Source organism: Ailuropoda melanoleuca, chromosome 2, assembly GCF_002007445.2.
Source record: "Ailuropoda melanoleuca isolate Jingjing chromosome 2, ASM200744v2, whole genome shotgun sequence".
In the NCBI taxonomy this organism is placed as follows: domain Eukaryota; kingdom Metazoa; phylum Chordata; class Mammalia; order Carnivora; family Ursidae; genus Ailuropoda; species Ailuropoda melanoleuca.
The window spans coordinates 129,283,336-129,305,333 of record NC_048219.1 but is presented as its reverse complement, the minus strand read 5'-3'; the positions used below and the strand labels follow the sequence as shown (position 1 = coordinate 129,305,333).

The 21,998-nt window shown below is 32.6% G+C and overlaps 1 protein-coding gene across 22 annotated transcripts in view; it reads left to right on the top strand.

Moving 5' to 3' along the window:
* The window catches only part of BAZ2B (bromodomain adjacent to zinc finger domain 2B), a 395,156-nt gene that overhangs the window by 306,523 nt on the left and 66,635 nt on the right, over positions 1-21,998 (top strand). For 18 of the 22 annotated variants that reach the window (XM_034643322.1, XM_034643377.1, XM_034643371.1 and 15 more), the window contains 6 exons: positions 365-473; positions 739-840; positions 11,128-11,338; positions 16,670-16,762; positions 16,878-16,939; positions 20,846-20,911. In XM_034643322.1, the coding sequence (XP_034499213.1) occupies positions 365-473; positions 739-840; positions 11,128-11,338; positions 16,670-16,762; positions 16,878-16,939; positions 20,846-20,911 (643 nt within the window). The remainder of the gene's footprint in view (positions 1-364; positions 474-738; positions 841-11,127; positions 11,339-16,669; positions 16,763-16,877; positions 16,940-20,845; positions 20,912-21,998) is intronic. The other 4 variants (XM_034643389.1, XM_034643382.1, XM_034643355.1 and 1 more) reach the window with 1 other exon arrangement.

Genomic DNA, 21,998 nt, shown 5'->3' with positions numbered 1-21,998 from the left:
AGAGAGCCGGGTTTGCGCTACTCTTTACACCTAAAGCTTCTCAGATGTAAAAAATCAGTACATATTGACACATGTTACTGAATTTGTCTGAATACCCAAAGTAATATCAGTTACAATTTCTAAGAAATGTAACGGCGTTTAATATTTGTAACTTGAGTCTGATTCATTTTTAGTGGAATTACTTAGCTAAAAATCTAAATAATTTTAATGATAAATGTATCAGAGTTATATAATTAGGGATTTATATTTGTTTTATTTGTATTTTTCATGTTGTCTAAAAAGCATGTGTTCTTAAGTTGTGTTTTTTTTTTTAAAGCCTTCTTAAAACTAAATATGTTATAACGCTCATTTCTGTTATGTGTAGCTGGCAAAGAGAGACAAGAATAAGAAACTTTGGAGGGCGCCTTCAAGGAGAAGTAGCATATTATGCTCCATGTGGAAAGAAACTTAGGCAATACCCTGAAGTAATAAAGGTACATACTTTTCACCAAATAACATACATTTGGTGCCTATTGAGCATGTGTATGGAAAAAAGGTGCTCTCCTTTCTCAGATAAAGTTCCTTGATACAAAATATTCTCTTGTATGGGACTAAATGTACTTAACTTAAATTGATCTTCTCTAAATCCATAGCCCCTTGATAGAATATGCAAAACGTTAGTGTCCTGAAGAAAGCGCTACATCAAAGCTGGGTTGTAATTATTAAAACCTGAAGTGGAAAAATATGTGATTTTTTCAGTATCTCAGCAGAAATGGAATAATGGATATCTCAAGGGACAATTTCAGCTTCAGTGCAAAAATAAGAGTGGGTGACTTCTATGAAGCCAGAGATGGACCGCAGGTATCCACTTTTTAAAAAGTATAGTCTTTAAACCAAAAAGTAGTACCATAACCTAAATGAAGTAAATTTCACTACACTCCGAAGCATTGCCTTTTGTTAGTTAATTCGTACAGCTATACATATAAGTTTGTGGTTAGCACTCATCAGGGCCTCAATTTACTATATTCCAGTAACAAGGAGCTTTGATATAATAGGTGTCTTTTTCAAATTTTTTAAGTCAACGTATTTGTCAACAATTTTACAGCTTATACAGGTATGAAAGTAGTATCTGCATGTTCCCGTGAAATATAGAAAAACATTAGTTCCCTGAAAGGTAAACTAATTTAAAGGTAAATTAATTTGAATAGGAAAAATACATTGTTGGAAGTCAGTCCAAAGGGGAATAAATATGCCTTAGTTTTTGGAGGGATCTTGTGCATCTGATTCTACCATGCTACATGATCCATTTTCACAAGTTTGGTAATTTGGGGTGGGGGGAAGTTTCCTTAATATTAGGTGAGTGAAATTTCTGCTTTTTACAGAAATTGAATTTTTCAGTTAATTATATACATTTCTGAAAATATCACCACAACACCCCTTTTGCCTACCGGTTAAGTACACAACCTTACCGCTCAGCACAAAGAACCTGCCAGAGAGACTTCATTTCCTATATGTTTCCCTTAGGGTTTTGCTTTCGTTTCTTACTTGGATTCAGCTGCATATGCTTATTATTCCCTTTAACTTTATCAGCTCCTTTGAAAGAGGACCTGGTTAAGGAGTAAGGAGACCTAGATTCTCATTAACCTATGAAATAGAATTTGTGATTTCAAACATCAAAATAATGCCACCTTTTTCCTCAATTTCCTTGTCTGCAAAGTAAAGACAATAATAATTTTACTTCTGCCTCATAGGATTATGGTGAGGTTAAAATGAGATCAGATACATGAAAATGTTTCAAAAAGTTAAAGTGCTCAGCCAACTGCAGTTGATATTTTCTTTCTTGATTGAATCTTTCTTCCTTTTGACCTATTATCATGCACAGAGAGAAATTTTTTCCAGTAATAAATATTTTCTAGTGTGAATAGGCAGTTTCTTCCATCCTATCTTACCCTCTAATTTTATAGTTATAGAAATAAAAAAAGGCCTTCCTAATTCTGCAGGAGGTTTTTTTTGAGACCTCAAACATTAAGGGAATTTTCCAAGATCACACAGTCTCAACCAGGCAAAGACATAACTAGAACTTAGCGTTTCTAACAGTGTTCTTTTACATTCATCATATAACCCATTTTCATTATGATCTATTAAGGAACAAGTTACATCTAGGTTCGCTTGTTTCTTTCCTGGTAATTTTAAAATGCCGAAGTATATTTATCTGAGGCTTAACTTCTTAATTGAAATATATTCTAGGATTTTTCTCTTTTTATTTTTTAAACTTAAAAAAATGTTTAGGGGCGCCTGGGTGGCTCATTTGGTTAAGCGTCTGCCTTCAGCTCAGGTCATGATCCCGGGGTCCTGGGATCAAGTCCCTCATCGGGCTCCCTGCTCAGTGGGGAGTCTGCTTCTCCTACTCCCTCTGCCTCTCTCCCCTCTCATGCTCTCTCACTCGCACTCTGTCTCTCAACAAATAAATAAAATCTTAAAAAATTTTTTAAAATATTTATTTATAAAAAAATTAAGTTTAAATTTGGACTAAATCTGTTGCCAAACAGATCCTCAGAATTTTATTGTAATTATACCCACGTCCATATATACTGGATCAGTTTCTTATCACAAAAAAATATTAGAAGACAATAATAATCTTAATTAAAAATTCTAATCATTTTTTAATCTTTTGGCTCATGGTATCAAATCCTTACTTGTCTTATTTATGCCAAAGTTTTAAGTTGAATTGATTTTTGTTCTGAGAGGAAAGCTAATTGCTGTTCAATACATAAAGGATTTTTAGTTTTGTATCTGTGATAATTAGACTTAATCTATAAAGCCTCATTAGGCAAAATAAAATGTTCTTTGACATCCATTCACTTTTTATTAAACATAATCAGTGTTTTCCAAATGTGTATTGCCCTGTTGAGAGATCAATTCATCAAGGAAATAATGATGAATTACTAAATTCAGAATATGTTAACCGCCAACATTTCAGCAGACTGCTAAGGGAAAATACTAGCGATTTTGAGAGCGCTTCTGTCATTTAAAAAAATTAGTGAGTTGGATTCATTTCAGGATACTTTGAGAGAACAATTAAAGGTAAGTAATCCAAAAAAAGTTCAGTTAATTAATTAGAAATGCATATAGTACATATAATTGTAGAACCATATATATTTCCATATGTTATATGATGAATATTTATAAGCATATAGTTAATTAGAAATGTATCTAATTATGTAATAATTTTCTATGAAAATGAACAAAGATTATATATTTTTGTTAGAGTAACTATGATGTGTGATAATTTGATTGGCCTGAATTTTGTAGAAGATGTAAAATAGAGTTTGGCCAAGCCACTGGTACAATGCAGAAATGATCTGTGTGTGTTTACAATATGTCTGCCTTTATACAAATTGCAGAAAGGGAATGATGACTATATAGTACTGAAAAACAAAACTGCATATTGAAAGATTGGGAGGAAATGTGTCAAATTTGTAATGGTTGGTGGTACAGTGGATAATTTTTTTTCTTTCTACTTCTTGTGGGTTTCACATTTTCTCAAATTTGCTTGTGTTACATACAATTTGAAAAAATTTTTCTATTAAAAAATAAATACTTCTACCCCTTCTAATAAAGCTAAGCATTCAGTTTTCCAAATGCATGGAGGTTGTACATACTGATTTCGAATATTACTGCTACAGTTTTCCAAGCTTCATTTATCTATTTTGGGTGTTTTTAGCAAATGAAATGCTATATTTGCAGATTTATTACTATTCTCAGTCACTTTCCTAAAAAATCATTTGCATTGGAAAATATATTTTCTCCATCATATTTTTCTTTTTTGTTGTAAAGTTATCAAAAATAACCAATATTCTGTAAATTCTAATATTATTCAAGGCATTTCAAAAATTTCAGCAATGGTGTTGCAAAGCTGTGTATTTTGCAAATAAAATTTAGGAAATGATAATTTGTATGAGAAGATAATTCTAGTCTGCAGTAGAGAACCATGGTTATTTTATTTTTCACTCAAGATATTTCTGAGCTTAAGATAGATTGTACATATATTTATTAACAGCAAACATTTGAAAATATTGACTTAACTGTGCATATAATACAATAAGATGAGATGTATGAGAGCTTGTATTTATTGAAATTTAAGTAAATTCATCATTAAAAGACAACAATCTAATGATTACTTTTAAAAAGTAGGAAAGAAAAGCCCTTAATTAAAGTAAACAGGTAGAGTTGACACAAGAAATGGGGTGGGGGAGCCTTTAATCTATTCATTATCAGTGTTACTTATTTCAGGCTACAAATGTGGTAAGAGATTTGTAGAATCAGCTCCTTGTCAGTGTCTTCTGATACTTACATGCCAATCACCTCCTACAGGCTTCTATAAAAACCATGATTTTAGGGAAAATAGACTTCATGGAACAAAATGAACCCTCTAATAAGGCCATGCTTTATTGGCTGACTACCTTGTAATAAAATTCTGTTAACTATTTTAGCCAGTGAAACCCCTTTGAAGAGAATATAAGGTAAATAGATTTCTTACAGACTTCTGCTTCATCACATTATAAAGAATTTGTTGAACCTAATGTTTATCATTGTTTTCATTTTATTTTGGTTTTGGGTGTCAGAATAATAGAAAGTAAGGATGAACTCAACATATTTTGGTAAATATAAAATAAGGTTATTTTTATTTACCTAAATAAGATATTTGGGTAAAAAGGTATTCACATTTTTATTAGGAATATATGAAGGCTTCAAGATAAATTATTAATGACAAAGATTATTTTGAAATATGTGATTGTCTATTTTGAAAAAAGTATTTTTTGTGAATTGTAGAGAAGAAAACATTTAAGCATAAATGTAATAATTAAGTTTATTTTTTCTACCAGTAAGTTCATAAGCATAGACTTTTGAATGTTTACTGTATTCAGGATAGAAAAACAAAGAAAAGGTAAGATGCAAAGAAGAAACAAGTTAAAAGTGACTTAGAAAATGCTGCCTTTTCTACTTGAGTTATATGTTTTTAAAAAAGATTGTTTTTTTCTCTTTAATGGCCTAAGGCTATAAGAAAAGAAAAATGTTTATAGTTCTTACTGAAAAGACCCCCTTTTCATAGTCATTTAATCAATAAATATTTGTGGCAAATACTTAATGTGCCAGGCATTTTTCCCCCAGATAAATTTTCCCTAAAGGCATTTTCCATAAAGAAAACTGTGAGCACATTTCAAAACTACAGAAATGAACTTGAAAGCCTGGCTTTGAAAAAAACAAAACAAAACTAGTGTTTGTAGAGAAACTGAAGAGTACAAAACCATAAAAGTTATGATCACTGGCTTAGAGAAGATAAAACACTAAGCACAGTGCTGTCCAGCAAAAATCAGGATTTTGTTAGTAAGGAATATAGGGAGACTTCACAATAAAGCAGACAACACTCGGTCTCTGGCAAGATTGTAATGCTGCTAGTTATTTCATATAAGTAAGGAACAAAAGATTGGGAGTCAACAACCAGGGTTCTAATTCAACTCTGCTGTTAACTGTCACACCTAATGCAACATAGCTGTGGGCATATATGGGCACTGAGAACATGAAAGATCAGTACCAGAAATCTAAAATACTGAAAATTTATGTCACTAATCTACCAGGTAGGATTTTTGATGGCTAGGCAAGGGCCTCTACTGGGAGGCCAACTGTATGAATCCAAGTGTGGAGCTAAACAGATATTTGAAGGTCATGGCTCTTAGAGGTAACCTACTGTGAGTAACTAGAAAGCATGGCCAGCATTGTGGAATAATTATATCAAACCCCATCTTTCTCAATGGTTTTTAGTAAGTGACGCTCATCTCCCCAGCATAGATAATATTACTCTTTTACATCTTTGAAATGCTATTCAGTAAATGGTATTAATAAACTCTATGATTACAGTAGATTAAGAATCCCTAATGCTGTAAAGTTCGTGGTACATAAAACTCTCACTACCTATCTCTGGCACTGTAAAGTGGCTAAAAATAGATGTAATGCTAAATTATGAAATAGGCGTAAGGAAATTCAACAAAATTTTGATTTTTCTCATGATATAAACTTCAGTGTTTTTCTTGAAATGGGAAGTTCTATCAAAAATATTTGATGCTCTCACTTTGCTTGTGCCCTAAGATTTTTCTTAGACTCCTGGCAAGGTAATTCAGTATCCTATGTTACTTTGAAAAACTGAAGCCTGCTTTTCTAGGCCTTAATTTCCTCATCTGTAATGTGAAGGATATATGTCCTAGCAGGTCTTTAAGATCAATTCCCTTTTAGGTATGACATTCAAAAGGCTTTTGAATTAACTAATTTTTGGAAGTAAAGGATTCTGAAAGTATACTTACAAAGAAAAGGTAATGAAAAAAATCAGTTTTGTTTACTTGAGCAGTGGTTAAATTTACTGAAAATTATTTAGCCAGAAATCAGTTGGGTAAATGATCAATTCACCAAATGACTAACAGATCTAAAATTGCCAGACCAAATACCTTAATCCAGATTTAAAATATTCACCTCAGCTATTTTCCTACCAGAGGCAAGGACTGGGATAGAGAAACAGGTCCCAATCCAGAAAAATATGAGTGAAGTTCCTCCATTCATGAGCATCTGGCCTGTTTGCAATTTATCTTATAGATATCTCAAGTATTAACAATGGAAATTGACACTTAATGGCCCAGGACTGCAAATCCATGCTGATATTGCTGCGGCAAAGTCTTGGTGATACTTAACTTAAAAAACAAAAACTCAGTAATGTGGCGAATAGATTTCTCAGTGAATTAACTTTTGGCAGACTGGTTTACTTCTTTTACTTACATACTCTTTACCCCTAAAATAAATCATCCTACAAGTATATAAAGTCAAACAAAATGGAATCAACAAAAGACAAATAAAGACAAGCTATGATATCAAATTGAAGCAAGAATGAGACTTGAGAATGCATTTCATTAAAACCTGAACATGTTGCTGGCAAACCACAAATGGACTTAGCTGTCAGTGAAATGTAGGATCCTAGGTAGACAATTCAGTGTCTATAAGATAAAATTGCAAACAGGCTAGTTGCTCATGAGATGTTCAACTGTACTTTAGAGTAGCGTTTATGAAGAGTGATAGAAATGTTGAAATACAAAGTCATATTTAAATTTCATATAATTTTTGAATTTCTGGATAAATTGTTCATTTGAAATAAGTGGGTTTTTTTTTTAAGTTCTATTTAGTGTTTAAGATGTAAAATACCTGAGATTAAGAAATTTTATTTGTAGGTTTTCTCAAGCACTTTTCCATCCTGTATCTTCACTTTGGGAAGAAAACCCCACTACCATTTCCCTTCTCCATGTTACCTAGAGACCACTTCACACTTTAATCACCTTTCTGGTCTCCATTCAGACTTCTTTCCTTCACATCCAGGTAGTTCTCCCTCCTAAAAGACCAATGTATTCACCTTCCTTTCCAGCTCTAATTCTCAAGCCCTAATTCAGACCATCATTATTTTTTAAGTGGACAGTTCAGACAACTTCTTGTCCCAACCTCTAAACTCTTTTTCAAATTTATTACTATTCGTCATGTGGTCCTTAAATTACCTGCATTGGAATAGTGTGAGGTCCCGAGTGAAAAATGTTGGTCCTTTTGGGAAAAAGATTCTCATTTACCTTTAGACACTGCTATGCCTTATACAAAGTAGGTGTCTTCAACAAATGTTTAAGTAGTGGAAACTTTTTATAATACATGACAGTCTTATATTGCACTTTTATAGTGCATTGCAGTATATATATTATATACTTATTAATTATTTTGTTCAGTCTTCTGAAATAAAACATAAATCTTTTTTTCTTCTCTCTGTAGTATGTATTTATTGCTAAAGATTGAAATTAGTAACTTTTGAAAGCAGAATTATAATGGTAGGGGCACCTTGGTGGCACAGCGGTTAAGCGTCTGCCTTCGGCTCAGGGCGTGATCCTGGCGTTATGGGATCGAGCCCCACATCAGGCTCCTCCGCTATGAGTCTGCTTCTTCCTCTCCCACTCCCCCTGCTTGTGTTCCCTCTCTCTCTGGCTGTCTCTATCTCTGTTGAATAAAGAAATAAAATCTTTAAAAAAAAAAAGAATTATAATGGTAAAATAGACCTGATCTGTCACCATTTCCATCATGTTGATCATCTGTTTTCTTTTTGTCCACATCTTTCAAATCTTAGTTAAGAAAGATTATTTTCAGGAACAGTTTACTATCTTAGTCTTAGAATTTAAGAAAAAATAATCTAACTCTCTTTTGATGCATAATTTCTGATTGACAAAGCTTATAGCATATGAATCAGGTGATATAAATTGTAGTTGCTTTTTCTGAGGAAAAGCTTATTGAGAGAACTACTTTCTTTTCCCCTTCACAATTATTTTGGGTACTCAGTGAATTAAAGCTGTAATTTAAGCTTCAGATTTTCCTAACAGTCCATTTCTCATTTTCTAAAATCCAGGAGTCAGAAAACTATACATGTAGCACAATATATGCAGTTCCCTTGGCAAGTATTTACTTTATAAATACCAAGGGCAAAACGTAAATGATAATGTCACTATATTTGTCTGGTAAATTTTGGGCACCAACATAATCTGTTCCTTTTTTGACACAGGTATATTTTCCTAGCTGAATAAAACGTAAATATGAAAAAATTGTAACTGGATAAAAAAGACAAATTAAAAAAACCCTTTAAATCTTGGCTAAAGTTGACTTTATTATTAATAAGATACTTTAAAAACTGAATGCAGATTCCTTTACAGGCTCTTTTTTTAGTCTCTCTCTTCTACTCCAAGTGTCATGAATGTCACTTTCATATTTTTCAATTTATGTGATGCATGCTGCCTTGGTGCCTAAAAGCATAATAGAAAAATGAAAACCTAAACTAATCAAAAGCTTCCCATACTGGTGAACATAAAATTGTTTTGATGGCTTCCTTCTTAGTGGCTTGTGGCATAAAAATGCAGTTAGTAGAAGTATTGTTCCTATTGACTTCATTTGAAATCTCAAGAAAAAATTTTTACTTTCTTCAGAATTAACTTTTAAAATTATTTTTCACATGAGAATTACTGAGAAGAATTAGTGTAGATATTATTTTAAACACAAAAATATGGACTATATGCATTAGGTTTTTTTGACACAATCCTACTGTGACATAATCTTGGCCATACTTTCATGGCTGAATATTGTGATCAGTGGCTGAATATTGTGATCAGTCACTAACCAAGTGTAAAAACATCTTGGTAACATCAATTAAGAACATGTAGTGGTTAAGAGCACAGGTTTTAGAGTTAGTCCCAGTTTCTGAATATAGTTCTGTTCCTTGTTGCCTCTGTACCTCAGGGAATTATTTAACCTTACTGGGTCTGAATTCCCTCAGGTGAAATGTAGGAACAATAAAACTCACCTTATTGTTAAGAGCTGTTGTGAAGATTAAGGTATATAATGTATTGAAAATGCCTGGAACAAACACAGTGCTTGAAATGTGGGAAGTAACTATCATCCATTATGGTAGCAAGAGTAGTATTTGTATTTTTAGTACCCATTCAATGAGACATTTTTAGACTCCTGGCCCAGATTAGGAATCATGGCATATAATGTAACTCAAGAACTTTTTATTGTTTTTGGTTGCAGAATTGCCTACAGTGGTTCAAGCTAAATTCCTAGTTTAAGATTCTTTTGAGAAAAAAGCATATTTTAAAAATCCTAAGCCTTCATACTAAAGAAATTACCTCTTAAAAAAAAGAAGTAAGAAGTAATAAAACAATTATTTTTAGAAGGATTATTTTGAAAGGATGCCTTTCTTATAACTGAAAATATTACTAAGGACAATAAATAAGGAAATATAACAGTGTTTTAGTTTTGCTGGACCTATGGAGGATAATAAAAACCAGACTCAGATTGTATCTGTGTACTGAGCAGGATTATTCCTGTAATGAACTAGCATTATGCTAGGGGTATGTGTTCCTGTTGGGGACTTAACAATGAGAAATCTCAAATATATAATATATACCATGTAACCCCATCGTCAGCTTTAGAAATTATCATATGGCCAATTGTTTTATGCCTCCATCTTCTTCTACTCTTCCGTAATTTGCTGAAGCAAATCTAATACATCTTACTTCATCTGTAAATTTTTCAATGTGTATCTCTAGAAGGTAAGGACTCTTGTTTTCTACAAGAGTACCATTACCACACTTTAAGATGATCACTGCTGGGTATCATCAAGTGTTAGGCATTGTTCACAGTTTCAGTTGTTTCTTATTTATCATAATTATATGAAGTTTATTTGAATCAATATCTGGATAAAATATATTTGATACATCTTTTAAGGCTCCTTTAATCTTCTTACAGTTCCTTTTTTTTTTTAACTTCTTAAAATTTTCTTGTCGAAGAAACTGGGTAATTTGTAGAATTTCCCACAAACTGGATTTTGCTGTGTAGTTTAACATACACTTCTTATCCTATTTTTCCTGTACAGTTACAGTAAATAGGTCCAGACTTAATCAAATCTAGGCTTGATTTATTTGGTGGAGGGGCAAGATTAATTTATAGGTGATGAAGTGAACCTCCATCAGGAGGCTGATGTCTGTTTGTCTCTATTTTCTGGTGATTGCCAGCCATTCAAGTTCAATGCTTAGATCCTGAATTCATCAGGTATTGTACAGTGTTGATATTCTAACTTTTACATTCCTTCTTTATTTATTAGCTATAATATTTCTATAAAGAGAAACTTCCTTCTGTTATTTGGATAGCTTCATGATTGGGTGAACTGATAACACATGAAAACCCTCTGTAGGGGTGTCTTCACACAACTACTGTTTTCAAATGTCTGCCAACTTTAGGGTCATTACAGTTCAGAAATGGTGATTGATATATCTCTGTGTTTATAGATACATATGTTTATAAATATATGTTTATAGATCTCTCTATGTGTTTAAAGTTGAAGTCATTAAAGTAAAAAAACCAAAGATATGCCAAAGGCAATGAACAATTGTAAATATAAATTTAATTTAAAAAATAAAATTCCTAAGGTTTGTACTAGCTTTTATAAATTCCAAAATATCTGATCTGTTGATCACGTGTGTTTATTTTGTTTTTAATATATTATTTCTATAAAATGTTAATTAAAAGGGAATGCAGTGGTGTCTTTTGAAAGAAGAGGATGTCATTCCCCGTATCAGGGCAATGGAAGGCCGTAGAGGAAGACCACCAAATCCAGATAGACAACAAGCAAGAGAGGAATCCAGGATGAGACGTCGGAAGGGTCGACCTCCAAATGTGGGAAGTGCTGAGTTTCTAGATAACACAGATGCCAAATTGCTAAGAAAATTGCAAGCTCAAGGTAAGAAATATAATATATACAACACTGTAATAATCATACTAAAAAGTCTGTATCTCTTATGTCTTTGACTTATGAATGATTGATACTGCTCTCACTTTCTAAAAAGTAGATATTTCTGTTACAATAAAAATGAGAAAATAAGGAATCCCACTGGTAACTGGAGTTCTTTGATTAGGTAAGCTCCTTTCAAGAGCCATACGCATAAACACATCATATCCTGTGTGTTTAGAGCTACAAAGGTGGGGGATAAGCTTTTAAGGCTTGCACAGAAAGGGAATCAGCCAGCACTTGGCACATGCCTTAAGGTTGTGCCAACATTCTGGAAATTCTCATTTTAACAGCTCCCGATTCCTTGAGGTGGTACAAGGGAATCACTCCAAAATATGTGGATCTGTGGAGTAAATTTTCAGTCAGAGAACTCCAATTACTGGTAAGTAACCCCAGTCTTTTTAGTTTGAGTTCTTCTGTAGTCTGGATATATCACATATATTTTCAAAATGGCCAACTAATAGATTTAAATAAAAAAGTATTTATTTTAAGATCACTAGAAAGTGTTACGTACCAAGCACAAAGTGCTCATAATAACCTCAAATGTATTGTAACTCAAAACTACACATAAATTATCAACATGAAGTTCCCATGCTATGTCTGGCACAGAGAAAGCTGACTAAAATGAAATAGTTCTGTTATGAGTTACAAATGTGAAGCCTCATAAGGCTACCTGAATATACATCAAAACGTGTTGGTGTCTTATAATCACAAGCATATATATAAACATATATGTCAATATAAAATAAAGGTTTAATAATAAAAATTGACTTAAAAGACTAATAGGATTTTACTTCTCATGGTTTTTTCCTGGAGAAAAAGTTTTACTTATTTCCACTTATTGTAAATACCATCATAATATTGACTTCTTTGTTGCTGCTTTGTTTTTATTATAAAACAGACATCCACAACAAAAACTCATAGAACAGAATGCTTCACGGTAAAGAGACATTCATTCTCACTCACTTTAAAAGACACTCATGAGTGATATCATTATTAACAGTTTTTTATAAATCCAGAAATGTGTACACACAGTCCTATATACACACACACAGTCATATGATACAATATATGTGTACATACACATGTATAATGTGTTGTATTATATATATCCTTTTTCATTTCTAAAATAAATGGACTTACAGTGTACATCCTATTCAGCTTGCTTTTTTCTACTTAATTTATCTTGAACTTCTTTCTGTATCTGTACTTAAAAATCAGCCTTATGCATTTAATAGCTGAATAGTAAGTGATGAACCATGTATGGCTCTACCATTCATTTAATCAGTCTTTTTTTTGATGACTATTTGAGCTGTTTCCCAGTCTTTGCCATCACAAACAGTCCTGCAGTAAAGAGATATTACACATTTATTCATATCCTTCTATGGATATAGCTATCCATAGTATAAAATTGTAGAGATAGAATCTTTGAATCAAAGGGTATGTGCATTTTCAATTTTGGTAGATAGCAGGCAAATATTGTCTCCAAAAAAGTTGCACTAATTCATATTTCCGCTATTAGCATATGAATTAACTGCCTGGCATATGACTTAATGTCATATAAGTTTTTCTCTACCTTTGTATGTTAGTGAATTTTTTTTAGTTTATTTATTTATTAATTTAAGTGATCTCTACACCCAAAATGGGGCTCAAACTCACGACCCTAAGATCGAGAGTTGCATGCTCTTCCAACTGAGCTAGCCAGGCACCCCATTTGTAAAATTGTTATGCTATTTTAACTGGTTTCTGTTAAGACTTTCATCTCCCCTGAATAGTTACTAGTAAGGGCTGAAAAGAAGTTATTAACAGATATAGCTATAAATGATGAGTTTTTAAGATTAATGTTGTCAGTAATCCACTGGCTTTCCTGATGAATATATGATAGTGATGAGTATACATTGTTTGCCTAAAATAAGAAAGCTTAAAATTAACTGATACCCAAAACATGGGCTCTTCATGCATATCTTGCATATCTAATACAAATACCATTAATACTTAGTATCTAAAATGGCAAATATATATATGCAAAATTAACAGATTTTATTTTTAACAACAGAGAAGCTGATCATTTAACTTTTACCCAAATGTTTTTTCTCCCTCTAGATTTCAAATTGGTTTGTATTCTGGTAATAGGTCTCCCTTGTTGTGTTATGTTGCATTTTGCAAGTTCTGTTACCTTTGACCTGATTATGTACATGTTTTTTCTCAACATGTTATATAAATGTTAAATATTTAACAGTAAATAAATAATTATTATTAATATTTAGAAGCATATGTGGTAAAATATGCATGTTTTTTCTTGGGAAGAAAGGAATGAATCACTTTATCACCCTTTTCCTTCTAAAAAGGCTTCTACATTAACAGAGGGGGTTATCTGAGGGGATTCTAGAAGTTTCTGTTTTATTATCCTACTCGGCCTCAACAGACTGAAAAACTGGATTTAATTTGAAGAAAAGTTCAGAACAGTAAAATAAATGCAAACTTTGTACATCCAAGCATTATGAAATGAGAGCTCTGTAATTTTTCAAGAGAATAAAGATAAGAATTTGAGAGGGTTTCAATATGAAAAACATTTTTAACCTAATAAATAAACTTGCCAATATTGTTAATACCTTAAATTTTCTAAGATATCAGATAGTACCTCTCCATTTCATATATCATAGAATCTGAGATGCTATAGTCATTGAAATGCACCATTATTTTAAGATAAACCACTGAGAAAGAAAAGTGCTGCCAATTGTCAGACACATTCTGATTTCAGAAATGTGGTGTATCTAAAATATCCCTAATCATGTGGGTAAACTATTTCAAAAATAAACTTTTGAAATTTTGAAATTTAAATAGGTAGCTTCTTAATCCATAAAATATATTTTCCAAATTGATATTTCAAAAGTTAGTTATAATAGATACTGTATTCAGCACCTATAAACTAAATAAATGAGAAGCCGTTGGGAGCAGTTTATTTCTCAGAGTGTGAGTGAATTTTCCAGGTCTTCTAACTCATTCTCCTTCCTCCTGGGTGTTTCTAACTTTTAATTTCCAACTACTTATAATATAAAGTTTAAGCTATGTGAATTTTTAATGATTAATAAGAATTTTATCCTCCTTGCTAAAGTAAAAAGATATGAGTTGAACTTTTAAATGACTTTCTGTCCTAAGGGTTTAAAAATAAAAATTATTGTGTACTTGTGTGGGGCTTAAAGTTGGCCAATACATTCATACACAAATACACACCTAAATATAGCATTTCTTTATTATAAGCCAGACTTCTATTTGAGACCATCAGTTTAGTTGGAAACAAAAGATCATATCTATGCCTCATTTTCTAGGACACATTTTTTTTAACCACTTGACACATCTTTAGATTTTAAGCAGACTTCGGTCTTTATAGTAGAGTTCAATGAAAGCTTTCAGTTCTTAAATGTTAGAAAAATACTCATCTGGTACTATCATAGGTGAGAACAGTATCCTTCAGGTGTATTATCATTGGAGTTTGCTGAATCTACAACCTCGTTTATAGATTTTTATTTCCCAGGGTGGTTAGTGAACAGAAGATCCCTTTTATGTGGCTCAGAAATTTTTGGTGATACTTATAATCTAGTATTGAAAATTATTGAAGGATTAGAGATATATTTTATCATCATCTTCCATTTCATCTTTCATTAACAATTCCTGTTTACTAAATAAAATTAGACCCTTTACATCTCGTCTCCTTTTTTAAAGACTTGTTGGTAGAAAATCAGCCATAGTAACCGAGGTCACCTCAGCTGTCAAGGACAAAGGGTTAGGTTCTTATATAAAATCTCAACGTATTCAACTTTTCTTAAAAGTTCTTAGAACTAGTAGCATATAGACTGTGAAGTCAGAAGGACCTGGATTTATATCTTGACTTTGCTATTTAATCTTTGTGAGCCTCAGTTATTTCATCCAGAAACTGGGCATAATGTTGCCTGTCTCATTAGATTGTTATAAAGATTAAACAAGTTCATATAAATTTAATACAGAAGTTTAATAAATGGTGGAAATTATTAGTAAAGCTCAAGTAATTCAGGTGTTAGCCAATCATATTCATTATTGAATATAATATATAGATTTCTTAAAACTCATCTGCTACAAAGTTTAAAATAATGTCTAAAGTAAGGTGGTATTTTATGAGTGATACTATGATACACCATTTTACAGTTAAAAGTATTCTGACCAAGTTTGCTAGCAGAAGAAAGCATGACATTACATGCTTTCTCCATCAGTTACCTACTGCCACAGTAATTCTGGGAGACAGCCAGCCACAAAACTTCAGTGGTGTACAACACTAGGCATTAACTGTTGCACAGATGGAAGCAGCTGGAAGGAAATTAGGCAGCTCTGCTGATCTTGGCTGAGCTTGTTCACATATGTGAAGTCGACTGACTCCACGTGGCCCAGCCTTCAGCAGCCGAGCCCAAACCTGTCCTTATAGTAAAGGACAAGGCACAAGAGTAAAAGTAGAGAGAGTGCAAGTATATTTTCAAACTTCTAATTGCATCACAACTGCTAACATCCTGTTGGCCAAGGAAGATCACATGGCTGAACTCAGCATCAAGGGACAAGAAAATGTATTTTACCTCTTGATGTGAGGAGCTACAAAGTCACATTGTAAATGACATGGAGAGAAGGAAGAATGAACAGTTGGGACCATTTTAATAATGTCAGTCTATCCCAGTTTCATACATTTGTCCTTAAAACTTAGGAGGACTAGGTTGTCTTTGAAACTCACTGACATTCTGTACTCTTTAGCTTTAGGAGATTTAGACCCTCTCATTTATAAGTGAAAAAGTCACTGGAATCAGAAACATTACCATTTATATAGCTGATTGAGATACTGAGTTGTAGAGGCTTTCTATTTGTTCTATTTTGGGTTCTTTTTCCTTTGTATATATTCTGTTATTTTTAAGACCGAAGCTAATGCACTATTTTTGCATATTAACAGCTATTTTCCTAAAAAGTGGGGATTACATGGAATGTGAAAAAATGTACTTAGATGGGCAGCTATGAAGAGGATTAAAAGAAATATCATTTTTGTGTAGTTCTGTATATGGGATCATATTTTTTGAAGTAATTTGGCAGTTTCTAGGGGAAGTGGACATGAAATTCTGCCATACCATTCTCCCAGTTGGTATCTCACCTTAGGCAATTTTCTTAAAAATTAAGTCCTTCATGATGATAGCAGTTTCACACAGTTACTGTTTTGGGTTAGCAGTTATGCTAAGTTGTTAATAATATTTCTTGAAATTTTGTGTGTTTCAGAAATAGCCAGACAAGCAGCGCAAATAAAGCTTTTGAGAAAACTTCAAAAGCAGGAGCAGGCTCGGGTTGCCAAAGAAGCTAAAAAACAGCAAGGTGGGTGATTTAAATGAAAACATAAACTTGAAGAGTAAGTATTGGGGAATTCATAGGAAGCTTCTTCTCTTCATTCCCTTGCTGATGATATCTGTGCTTTGGTTTTTCACCATAGCAATAATGGCTGCTGAGGAGAAGAGAAAGCAAAAAGAACAAATAAAGATTATGAAACAACAGGTACGTTTATGCGTTGGAACTGATTTTTAAAACACAAGTGTTACGTTGGGGCTCTATTGGTATATGTATATATGCACATTATTTTCATTTTGATTTCCGAAATAACAGTATTTCACATTAATGTTATGTATCTTAGAAAGTTGTCCTCCTGAATTAGTTAAAACTCACCTCATCTTTTTAAAGATTTTAGTTATTTGAGAGAGAGAGGGAAGAAAGAGTGCATGCAGGCAGAGGGAAAGGGAAAAGCAGGCTCCCTGCTCAGGACTGAATCCTAGCACCCAGGACCCTGGGATCATGACCTGAGCTGAAGGCAGATGCTTAACCGACTGAGCCACCCAGGTGCCCCTAAAATTCACCTCATTTTTGAACCAAGTCTTCTACTTCCAAATTTTTAGAGTTTACCAAAAAGTAAATCTAAGTATTTTTAATATCCTGATAGAGTTTGAGTATAAGTGGACATCTTGACAGCTTTCAAACTTTTCGAGTAGTGTATCAGTAAATGAAGGCTGTTGCTTAAATGTTCATATTTTAGTAAGAAAAGTTTGTTGTTATGAAACATAAAATAGGAGTAAAAAGTTAAACTCAAGTTATATAGAATAGGGTTTGTCCCCACTGCTTCTGAATGCTTAAAAATTACTACTGCAAAAAAATAAGAAAGCTGTATTTCAGCATATCCAGCATTCCATCTTATGTCTACAATATCTCTCCCCTATGTCATATTCAAAAATAAGTTTTGGTAAATGTAATGACTTTTAAATGTTTATAGGTAAAGCATTACATGCCTAGATATTCAACTTCATTTAAGATGGGAGTGTGTGAACCACTCTGCCACCTCCACATACTCACATAACCATTAAAGCAGAAAGATAATGGGGGAAACTACAATTTGTTTAAATTTTTTAACAGCAAGTAGTTATTTCTGAGTATGAAACAAAGTAAATTGTGTTATTATATAAATAGCTGCTAAATAAATGGGTTGGGCTGGATGTGATGTGGCTCTCTCCAAGGTTCCTCCCAGTATTGGCTAAGGCAGTGGGATTAGGGAGAGTTGATGTGGAATAGGGAGCCAGAACTTAGTCTGTAGTCAGGGAGCTGAGAGCTGAATGTGGTCTCTGCTCCTTAATATTTTTGTGACCTTAGAGGAGTTATTTAACCTCTGTGTCTCTGTTTCCTCCATGGTAAAAGAAAATAATTGCATTACCTAACAATTAAATGAGATCATGAATGTAAAATGTCTACCATAATGCCTGGCACAAAACAAATGCGCACTTTTTAAAAGATATAGAACACCAAGGTATATAGTGTAATTCTTTCCTGTAATTTAATGTAGTCAATTGTAAACTTGAATTCTTTCCTTAGTTTGTTGATTGTGACTGCTAGAGACACTGTAAGATTGAGTTAAAAATATGTAGTCTCATTTATTAAAATATTTATTTACTACATATTACATATATATGTAAAAATAGTTTATATTTCATTTTAAGTGAAATACTGTGTTTTATGGCTTATCCTATTTCCTGATGGCTAGAGACCCATCAAATCCCATCAGCATTCTAAGTTCAGCTTTGTGATCCTAAACCCTTGAAGTGGCTACACCCTTAAGCCTATATAGTTCTTGCTGCTCATCAAAAAAGCACTGGGGTCCCAAGGTTCCAGCAACATTAATACAAAAGAACTGATATTAGATATTCATCAAGACATTTGTCTAAGGCTAGTCTCGTAATACCATTTGCCTTATTCCTTGTTGCCAACAAAGTGAATCGAAGTCCAGCATAGGTTTACTCACACAGTTATACAATGCCTATTTTAAAGTCAGCATTAGATCTGGGATAAAATAGTAGCACTTCTTATCCTCTGGATTATTTTTTCCACCTAGTAGGCCCAAAATATCACCATACAGTCCTCAAAGCAATTTTCTGGAGGCTTGCAGAAGCATTATTGTGAAGCAAAAGGATCAAAAGCATTGGAATCTGACCAGCTCTTCTCTGTATTTAGTATTTGACTTTAGGCAAAATATTTACCGTCTAGGAAATTCAATTTTCTCTTAGGTTAAAAAAAAAAAAAAAAGATAACGTCACCTCCTATGTTATTTTTTTTAGTGATCAATAAGATATTTTATGTTCAGTACTTGGGTACGTAATATTATAAGGTGACCCAATATTATAATTTATAAAAAAGGTTTATCTCTGCTAATATTAATGACAGCACTACCAAATACACGTACATATATATGAATCACTTGGACAGCTAAGATAAAGTTCTGACTGAGTGTACTTAAGCCCAAGATTCCATACCTATCTCTGTGCTTAAGAGAATAATGAATGACTTTTGCTGACTTGAGAACCTACCACCTTATAACCTTATGATGAACAAAAGCAGAAAAATTAAATCACAAGTGTGCTTAACGTAGGACTCAAGTTCTAATCTAAATAAATATATCAAATGTAGATCAAGTACAGCCTTCTCTGAGATTTGGAAATGAAATAAAAGATACACTTAGGTGTTTGGCAAGCTATCATTAATATTCAATACCAAGTAGGATCACCAAAAAATTATAGAATAGGTGCAGTCTTCTAAAATCAGAACAGTAATTTCAGAAATCTCATTTTCCTGCAGTAGAGCCCTACAGGGAATCAATAACAGTGTGGGGGGAAAAAAGGAATATGTTTAAAAACATTATAGCATAGTTTCAAAAGGTACACTAGCATCTGGAGATTGGAATAGGTATTGTTATAGAAAGCAGTATAAAATGTGTTGGTTCTAGAAATCCTAGGACAAGTGCAATTTGCAAGTAGAACAATTTGGGTATTAAGCCATGTATTCTCATCAGTGCCAATTTGGGAATTTCAAAGGGGTTTATGAACATGAAATTGTTAACAATGTGCTTATAACATATTGCATAATTTAAAAAAAATGACATGTAAAGTTCTTATCAAACTTTACATGATCATTAAATTCCAAAACAATATGTTAAATTTAGACATTGTAAATAACTAATATGTCATGTGAATCATTCCCTAGAATGTTAAATTGTAATTAATCCTATTTTATTTATTTATTTATTTATTTATTTATTTATTTATTTATTTGAGAGAGAGAGAGATTGAAAGAGCACAAGCAGAGGGAATGGGCAAAGGCAGAAGAAGAGGGAAAAGCAAGCTCCCCACTGAGCAGGGAGCCCAAGTCAGGGCTCGATCCCAGGACCCTGGGATCACGACGTGAGCCCAAGGCAGACCCTTAACCAACTGAGCGACCCAGGAGCCCCAATAATTGATCCATGTATAAATAATTTTAGATTACTTCTGAATTTGGCTTATTATAGTAATTAAAAGTAATGTCATGTTATCATGTTATTCATCATGTGAAATAAGAAATTATGGTATGGAAATTGTTGTTAATAATCTATTACAATTTTATGGCATTTTATACTTTTTAAACATTTTAATTTCATCATAACATAGTAAAGGACAGACATCTGTCCCTGTTTTATACAAGAATAGTTACTTGTTCAAGATCATGCAATGAATGACAGTAACTCAGGACTAGCCTTAGGTTTTCTGACTCCCGAGGTACTATTTTTTCCTATTATTCTGACCTATATTTATCTCAAATTAAATAATACTTATACTTGCATACAGGCTAAATGAATTTAATTAACCTTGGCTTACCTGGTTTCTGTATCCTTATGTAGCATTTGTATTTTACAAATTGTTTTGAGAAATTTTATGAAATGATACTAATTTAAGACATGAATGTATATATGTTGTTTAGCTAAATCATTAAGTTTTGTATCCAGAATGGGCAACCTTTGGTAAATGTGTACTTGTATCTTAAATCATGATTGCACTTGAATACTTTTCTCCTATATATTTAGTTTATTGTCTTAAATTATCATTTTCTCTACAGGAAAAAATTAAAAGGATACAACAAATCAGAATGGAAAAAGAACTTCGAGCCCAGCAAATTCTAGAGGTAGAACTCTTAAATTTGATATAATTGAAGTTATATACTCATATATCTTAAAGTCTACAAAAATTAAAATTTTACCCACATGATCTCTCATACAAATTAGTATGTTCATCAGAAATTCTCTTTAAATGTAACACATAGAATAAGACCTTATCTGAACCTTACTTAGCCAGCTAATCTTATCCTAACAGTAAAAATGCAGAAAATAAGACAAAACAAAAAAAAAGGAAACCTCTGAGCAGCCAGTATAGTGTCAGAAAGTTCCTGTGCTAAAACTCATTTTCTTTATTTTTAGAAAATTCCTTAAGACTTATAGTCAGATATTTACTTTCAATTTAGAAATAAAACATTACAAAAGTAAAAGTAAATTTTAAATGTGGTAACAGCTTCACTAGCTTGGTTTTCTGGTTTCTAATATATTCCTCTTCCCCTGAAGCTACTGGAATAAACTTAGAGGACATATATTGGCAACAGCAAAAGTAATAGCCAAAAGACAGCAAGGGAAAATGCAAAAAAAACTCCAACCCACATATATAGGAATTCAGAAGCCTAGCAAGAATGCGTAATTTTGAAGTTGAATAGCAAACAATTTTCAACACCTTAATGGCCAAAATACATTACTCTATCGAACTGTGTAGTATCATAACTGATGTTCAGAACAATGGCCCTGAGGCATCAAGAAAAAGCCAGATCGTGTTAAGTATACCATGTCTTAACAGGCATATATCTCAAAATTATTTTCATCCAGAATTGTGAAAATAAACGTTTAATGTTTAAAATTATTATAACCTCTCAGCTATTCAGGAAACCATTGCCACATAAAACAATTCCCCAAGGACTCCAGATAGCTGAAGTTTTCTGTTACAGTGTTTTTCTGTGTAGAAGTATACACATATTTCCTTACCCACTTCAAATTAATTTTAAAACCCCCCAAATAGAAAGTATGCCTGTCTTAAAGTAAACTGACAATAACTACTGAATAGTCATAAAACTACTAGATGGTTAAAGGCTTTAAGATTGTGAAGCTCAAATTTGATAGCATGATCTTGATATTCAAAATGTACTTCATGAAATATGTTTACTTTTAAAA